The sequence below is a fragment of the Pteropus alecto genome, unplaced genomic scaffold (genome assembly GCF_000325575.1).
Source record: "Pteropus alecto unplaced genomic scaffold, ASM32557v1 scaffold44, whole genome shotgun sequence".
Classification (NCBI taxonomy): domain Eukaryota; kingdom Metazoa; phylum Chordata; class Mammalia; order Chiroptera; family Pteropodidae; genus Pteropus; species Pteropus alecto.
In genome coordinates, this window is record NW_006436812.1 from 9221938 (window position 1) to 9230066 (window position 8129).

The 8129-nt window shown below is 51.6% G+C and overlaps 2 protein-coding genes across 4 annotated transcripts in view; both read left to right on the top strand.

Moving 5' to 3' along the window:
• Nucleotides 1-25: 25 nt before the first annotated feature.
• ORAI3 (ORAI calcium release-activated calcium modulator 3) lies at nt 26-5915 on the top strand. Its single transcript, XM_006914147.3, has 2 exons — nt 26-1039; nt 4438-5915. Exons 1-2 carry the CDS (start codon nt 812-814, stop codon nt 5095-5097), a joined length of 888 nt encoding a protein of 295 aa, XP_006914209.1. The 5' UTR covers nt 26-811; the 3' UTR covers nt 5098-5915.
• A 126-nt stretch (nt 5916-6041) lies between these two features.
• The window catches only part of SETD1A (SET domain containing 1A), a 23637-nt gene continuing 21549 nt past the window's right edge, over nt 6042-8129 (top strand). The window contains exon 1 of one of the 3 annotated variants that reach the window (XM_006914148.3): nt 6042-8084. The gene's annotated coding sequence lies outside the window, so the exon portion shown is untranslated. The remainder of the gene's footprint in view (nt 8085-8129) is intronic. The other 2 variants (XM_015591170.2, XM_015591169.2) reach the window with 2 other exon arrangements.

The following is an 8129-nucleotide window of genomic DNA, read 5'->3' on the forward strand; positions in this document are numbered from 1 at the left end:
CTGGGAGGACCAAAGGCCGAGGGGAGGGGGTCCTGGGGATCACGAAAGGCTTGAGGATGGGGCCGCTTGGGGGAGGGGGAGGAGGCAGCCTGGCTGGGGACAAGTGGGGGACCCAGCCGGGCTGGGCCCCAAATCTACAATACGGTTTGCTATAAAACTCAAAATCTTACATCCGGGGCCGCTGAGTTCCTGTGTGTGTGTGCGGCGTCTGTGGGCGGGGATGGGGTGCGGATGATCGCAGTGCTCACCCTTTGGGACTCTCTGAGGGAGGAGCTGTTTGGATGGATCAGAGAGCCTTGGACCTCCTTGGGCTTTCCGGAACTGAGTATGCAGGGCGCCCTGCGGTCCCCACAGACGAATGGGCTCACCTTCCGCAAGTTCACAATTTATGGGGTTGGAGCTGAGTGTGTCCAGGTGCACTTGGAGTGATCCAAGGCCCAGGAACTCCCAGTTCCTGGCTGGGACTCCTGGATGACATTTTGGGTGCACTGGGGTCGTGGGGTCCTTCAGGATTTCTGCCTGCGGCCCCCCAGCTCCACCCCATCATGTGGCTGCCCCGACTCCGCCTCCGCCCCAGTTCCTGTTTAGGCCTCTGCTGTCCCACTTCGGCCCCTAGGGCTCCCTACAGACGTCTCTTCCTGCTCCGCCTGGGCCGCCTGTTCCTGGGCGCCCGCTGCTCGCATCTCCGCATCTTGGTCGGTTCTGTCGGGGGATGGGGTCTCCCCCTGGCCCGGGCTGGCCCTCCTGGAGACCCCGAGGCCACTTAGCACCACGGTGACCTCCCAATCTGTCTGGTGCTGCAGCCCCCAGGATGAAGGGCGGCGAGGGGGACGTGGGTGAACAGGCCCCGCTCAACCCAGAGGCCGAGAGCCCTGCAGGCTCCGCCACATACCGAGAATTCGTGCATCGCGGTTACTTGGACCTTATGGGGGCCAGTCAGCACTCGCTGCGGGCGCTCAGCTGGCGCCGCCTCTATCTCAGCCGGGCCAAGCTCAAAGCCTCCAGCCGCACGTCTGCCCTGCTCTCGGGCTTCGCCATGGTGAGGGGAGGGAAGGGGCGCACTGGGCGTGGGGTGTGGCACTTGGGGGCATGGGGCCGTGGGCAAATGAGTGCCGATGGGAGGCAGGCAAAGGAAAGGGAAAGTTGGGATTTAAGAGGTAAAAGGGGTAACAAACAAGGTCCCAAGGGAGGGCACAAGTCCCTTTTTAATGGTTGTGTGTGTAAACAGACCCTTGGCATAAACTGGGCTACAGGGAGGATAAACAAATGCCAAAGGTATTAAAGGGGACCTATGTCCTGGGGGTAGAAAAATCGGGGGTTACATAGCAAGGATGGGGCAAAGAAGCTCAAAAGCATAATCCAAGGAGGAGTGATTACTAGATCCCCATGGTTCAAAGGCAAATTGAGCTGGGTGGGGGCTGTATAAACAGGGCTGGGGTTGGGGCATGTCAGAATAAACTGGAGTCACCCAAATGAAGGTGGGCCCATCCTAAGGAGGGCAGGTAGTCCCTAGCAAGTACAAAAGATGCTTCATGTAATTCAGGAAAGCTTTGAGAAGATGCCTGTGAGGAAAGGAAGATGTTATCAGCTAACGTTGGCCCAGAGAAAGCCTCATAGGAAGTTGGACTGAGGGAGGTCCCAGAGTAAGGAGTCAGCAGACACAAGTCCTGGTTCTTTCTTCCTTGGGGCCAGCTGTGTGACCCTAGACAGGCCTCCACCACTTTCTTTGGTCCATGGGAAATTGTGAGATCATGGAGGGTATACCCTCTGTAGCCTGCCAAATACCTGGCCCAGAATGAGCTGATTCTTGTTATCAAACCATAGATTCAAGCATGTTAGAGCAAGACACACACTAAACACGGTTCAGACTACCTGTTAATTGGACAGGTATGAAAATCAAGGCCCAGAATGGGACAGTGGCTCTGCCAAGAGTATGCGGCAGATGAAGGATATAGAATAAACTAGGACTCAACGTCACTGTACTGTTAGTCCAGGGTTTCCCCACAATCATGACAGAAGAAAGAGAAAGTGGCCGGTGGAAGAGAAGTCCTCATAGTGATATAGGACAGGACAAATTTCTCCAAGTGCGGGGGAGACCAAGCCCCGCACCAAGAGAAGAGGGTCCTTTGGTGGAGAGTGTGGAAAGAATTCAACACACACACACCAAAGTTGGAGTCAAAAGGAAAGTTTATTAGAAAAAAGATAATGCCCCACAGACAGAGTATGGTCTCCTCTCAGAGGCAGAGAGTGGGACAGTGAGAGAGACAGAAAAGGCACTGAGAGGGACCCTGAGTGTTCAGGCTATTCAATTGATATGTCATTCTTTAGTTCCCATTTCCTGATATGGACAAACAGTGAGGAAGGGGAAGAGTATATACGTGAATATGTAGAGTGAAAGGCCTGCTGGGAGTTCCCCAGGTTTTAATCCTTAGGTTCCCCATGGTTTTAGCCATAGGGAATGACTCTTGCCTGTTTCTCCTTCTGAGATGTGGAGAATGGGTTGTTAATAATCTTTCTGTGTTCTGAAGGTGCCCTCCTGGCCTGGCTGCAGGGCTGATCAGCATATTGCAGTCTCTGAATGTAGCTTGATTAACATTTTTAATTCTTTTGCCTCCTTCCTGCATTAATAGAACTGTGCTCTTGTTGGAGTCAAATTGAGATGGGGATAAAAGAGTCACAGCACTGGGTGATTTAGGTTAGTCTCTGCCCCTCTCCATGCCACAGCCTCTGTATTTGAAATGAGGGAAAGTATCCCTAATAGTCATCCTAAATCTGTGGTTTTCTATGTGGGGGCCTAAAATCCACAGGCCAGCCCACCCTTCCTGATGTGAAGTCAGCTAGGGACAGGGGGTTGGCTTCCATTCACCTGTACAGACTGCAGAGGGAAGAAAGCAGTCCCATGGACCTAGCTGAGGGAAGTCCCCTACCCCAAGCCCCATGGTCCATCCTCTTCCCAAGGGGCCAATCTGACCTGTTGCTGGACTTGCATGTTGCTTGGGTGACAGCTTAAGGGCCAGAATCTTCTCTACAGGATCAAGAGGCCAGATGGGTAGGTTCTAGGGGCAGGACTGGCTCTAGTCCTGCCAGAGAAGAGCAAGGCCGGGTCAGGAGATGGGAGAAACCAGGACTAGGCCTGGCCCAGTTTCCCAAAATACTCATCCTGTCTTCCACCGCTCTCCATGCTCTGCACATTCTTCCTTCCCTCAGCCCCAAAGCAATCTAATGGATTCTGCAAGAACAAGGCATGGGGAAAGATCCACATTCTGGAATCCAGGTGGCCTGTGTTAGAATAACACAAATTGTATTGAACCGTCACCAAGTACCACGCACTGTGCTTAGGGCTTTTATGTACATCATCTTTCTATTATGAAGTAGGCACCACAACTATGTCCATTTTACAGATGAGAAAACCGAGGATCAGAGGTGTTTAGACACCTGCCCAGGGTCCCACACAAATAACTGGCAGGATTTTAACTTAGGCAGTCTGGTTCTAGAGTCCAAATATATACAAGTCTAGAATAGGATCATCAACTCAATGTTGGCAAAGGCCAGGCAAATAATATGGTTGCCAAGTTGGCTCTGTGGGGACTGTAGTTATAAAGAGACCCCATGACCTGTTCAAAGGAAGCAGTCATGACTCCACTCTAGCTGATAGTTGCTATGCAGGAATGTGGGCCTGGTGTAACTAGATCTTTCAAAATTTCAAAATGATCTGGAAATAGGGATATTTATATGAAATCTCTTGAGTTTTCAAAGTTGGCAACTTAATTCTACTTAAATTTTTTTTTTTTTTTACAAGAAAAGCTTTATTAGAAGGGAAAGATACAGATATAGAAAGATTCCAGATATAGAAGCGGGTGGCAACTTAAGAAACACACTGTATGAACAGCCAGGCAAAACATGTCTGCAAGCTGGCTTGGGTTCATAGTATGCCAATATGCAAACTCTGGTCTTGGACTTCAGTAACTCTAATAATAACAGCAGACACCTAGTTCTTACTAGTGCCTTGCACTTTTCTTATCACTTGATGTATTATCTCATTCAATTTCCACAACAACCCTATAAGGGAGATAGATGCTATTATGAAAACCTCATTTTCCAAATGAGGAAATTGAGGCACAGAGAGAACTAAGTCACTTGCTCAAGACTATCATGCTTGTAGACTTGAGAACGAACGGCCAGAATCTGTGCTTTTTAACCCCTATGTTATAATAAGGTAAGATGGTCAGAAACATGTCATCCAGCCCTCTTGATAGGTAGGTGAGGAAACCAAGGCCCAGGACATCCATGCATTCAAGAAAGACTGGGAGACTTTTTTTCTGCCAGGCACTGTTCCAGGTCCTAAGGATACATCAGTGATGTTTGCCAACAGGCAAAAACCCTGCCTGCTACTGTTGAGGTTATGAACACTCAATCCATCCTCTCTTGTCCCCACAGGTGGCCATGGTGGAGGTACAACTGGAGAGCAACCACGAATACCCGCCAGGCCTGCTGGTGGCTTTTAGTGCCTGTACCACCATACTAGTGGCTGTACACCTCTTTGCACTCATGGTCTCCACGTGTCTTCTGCCCCACATTGAAGCCGTTAGCAACATCCACAACCTCAACTCTGTCCACCAGTCTCCACACCAGCGACTCCACCGCTATGTGGAGCTGGCCTGGGGCTTCTCCACTGCCTTGGGCACCTTCCTCTTTCTTGCTGAAGTTGTTCTGGTTGGCTGGGTCAAGTTTGTGCCCATTGGAGCCCCTTTAGGCACGCCAGCCCCCATGGTCCCTGCCTCCCAGGTGCCTGGGACTCTGTCACCAGTGGCTACCTCCCTTAGTCCAGCTTCTAAGCCACCCTCTTCTTCTGTAGCCCCTCCACAGGCTGAGCCACCTGAGGCCTGCTCATCCTGGCAAGCATGTGGTGGTGGTGGGGCCCATGGACCAGGCTGGCAAGCAGCCATGGCCTCCACAGCAATTATGGTACCCGTGGGACTTGTGTTCGTGGCCTTTGCTCTGCATTTCTACCGCTCCTTGGTGGCACACAAGACAGACCGCCACAAGCAGGAGCTAGAGGAGCTGAGTCGCCTGCAGGGGGAGCTGCAGGCTGTGTGAGACTTGTGTTAGCCACCGCGGAAAAGCACTGCCTCCCTCAGGGGTCAGCCACAGACCCCAGGTCTCCAGACCACTTCCCTGACCCTGCCTAGAGCCATTTCCTGTGGCTACTCTCAGGTAGAGACCAGATTCCTGCCCTCAGGGTCTTTTGGGCTGGGCCTTGGGGCAGGAATTCCAAGAGATTCTCCCTGTCAGCCTGTCCCATGGGTTTTGTAAATTCTGTATACCAGGGCTTGGAGGAGCAAGGGAGAAAATGGAAGGTCCTCAGTCTAAGGCTCATGTGGTAGGTGGAGGGGAGGCAGAGAGACCCCGGTCAGACCTTTGGTGCTGATCCTTAGCCACTTGCACCTATATAGGATGTTGAGGTCAGGTTACATACCCATCCAACTGCCCCAAAAGGCAGCCAACTCTTGCTTTATTTTTGTAGAATCTATTTTATGGTTGGCATTTGTTGGGAAGCTTTTTCCTCATCCTGATTTTGAAGGGTTCCATACTCTTAGTTGCTATAGAGAAGGATTTGCGTGTTTCTTCCCCCAGCATAGGTCTAGTCTTTCCTAGGAGGAGCCTCCCTATTTTTGGAGGTTCAAGTGCCTGTCCAACTTCTCTAGACCCACACTTAATGCTTCTATATCTGGTTCTCATTCTTCTCTGCCGGGTTGGGGGTCTTTAGAGACTTAGGGCCTGTGCGCCCAGCCCAACTGCCTGGCCAGTGTTGGGGTGAGGTTTTAAAAGGTCCTGTCCTAGCCCTTGAAATACAGAGTTATTCCGACACTGAATTTTTGATGCACCTTGTTTTGTATAATAAATTCTTTCACAGATGTCCCTGTGGCTGTGAATAGGGTAAAAGGGAGGCCTCCTTGGGATCAGGTGACTTGTTCCTAAGAGCTGAGTAGAGGCATGTGTACCTGGGGGTGGGGCAGGGGTGTGGGAGAGTGGGTTCCAGGTATTGACCTCTTTCTGGTGCTAACAGGGGCCAGTAGCTTCTGAATGTAGAATGTTACAACAAGGCAAAAAAAGGCTTTTGCACTGTTGTTCCTGAGCTCAGGGTCTCTATCTCTTTCATTAACGATTTAGCATGTTTTACTTTTTTTCTTTTTTTGAGTGACTACTACATACTAATAGGCTTTTCATAGGTTATCTCATTTAATCCTCACAGCCACCTCAAGAGACAAGTCTTTCTCATTCCCTTTCAGAGGCAAGAAAGCTGAGGCCCAGGAAGGCTGAGGATCTTGCCCAGAGCCACACAACTACTCAGTGAAAACAACTACCTTTACCATCACATAGGAAATCTGTTTGACTTAAGAAGCCAGTACCTTTAAACTGGGACAAGAGAAAGGAATATGATCTCATCATCCATTTAAAGGGTCCCAGTCCTCTCTCTTCTATTCTTATGGTGTGAGATCTTGAAGTCTTCCTTTTCTCTTTTCCTATTACTTAAAATGGTGAATTTGCATGAATCAGGCTCCAAGGGCTTTTCCTATGTTATTTGATGGCTACAATAGTTCCGTGTGACAGGAGTTAATACCCCTTTCAGAGGAAGAATCTGAAACGTTGAGAGGTCAATGACTTGCCCAAGGTCATACAGCAAGAGCTGTAAATAGTTATCTGAAACCTACAGGCATCTTCAGCTCTGGCAGAGGAGCCTCCTGAGAATGCCATTACCCAGAGACCAAGATACCCTGCGACCAAGACGAAGATAAAGGATGCCCAGCGACAGGGCGACCTTGGTCCCAGGGTCCCAGGTGTTAAGCCTGAACTGGTGCTGCCCTCGAGTGGCAGGACTGGGTAAGCATAGCCCCCTCTACTGACCCGGCTGAAAAGGGCGGGCACTGGAATCATGATGCCTGGAGAACAGACCACTCCACCCTAGCTCCTGTAAAACGTAGTTCGGTTTTTACAAGACCCATTCAATGGCCTTTAGGCTCTACCAGGTTTATTATAGAACTTTTAAGACAGCTTCGGATTTAATCAATCGTTAATAGTGGGCCGAGTACAACCAAAATGCGGCAGCTTCTGGAGGCCTCAGTTTCCCCATCTGTCTGGTGGGCATCTTAAACAGCTAGCGGCCCAAGGGGGAAAACGAAAGGAAAACGCTTCCTACATTATGTAGAGCGCCAGGGAAACGACCTGAGTTACCGCCTGTGGTTGTACTTTTCCACCTCAGGACAACCCTCCCAACCCGCCTGGGTTTCGGTGGGCTCTACAGGAAGTGTCCCCGCGACGCCGGGCTCCGCACGCTCTGACCACGCCCTCTGCCCCTCTGCGCACGCCGCCTTGGCTCCACCCACAGACGTATTCGCAGATTCGCGAGGCCAGCTCCTCAGAATTGCTCAGGCCCGTATGCTTAGCCGAAAATTCTCATCGGACTCCGAGAAGAGCTTTGAGCTGTAGTCAATTTCCCTGGGTCAGAATGAGGCTGTCCCCTGAGTTGTGCTAGTAATAACTATCCAGTAAAAGTAGCCGATTCTGCCAACAGGGTTTGGCTACCCAGGAGTTATTTTCTTGACCCCAACCAAGGCGGGTAAGGGGAAGCAACGGCTAGGTCCAGGACCTGTGGCGAATTTGCAGCCTCTTACATTTCTAGTTGTGTAAGAAAGGGACAGGCAAGAGGAGCAAAGGACCGGAGGTCCGGTCCACCCATTCGCCCCGCCCGCCTGACGAATCTGCGCCCGTTCAACGCACCACTCAAATCTCTCCAGCTCTGGCTGGCCTCCTCCCCTCCGCCCCGCCCCCTTTTCCTCAGGGATTAGTTGCTGCTTTCGTTGCCGCCGATTCGTCAACGACCCCAGGCCAGAGCAGCTGGATAGTCGTGGCGAAGCCCACTCTCCGGGGAATGCGGCCCATCTCCAGGCAACCTGGGCCGCAACCCTCGAGCCTTATAGGGCGTCGGCCGGGGCGAAACCGCTATCCTCGGCCCCGTGGGTCTCCTGGTGGCGCCCGTGACGAAAGTGCGAATGTCGACGCTCTGCCCGCTGGGCCTCGCGCAGGTGGCGGTGGTGTTTGGTGCGCGCGCCGGGGAGGTGGTGGTGGGG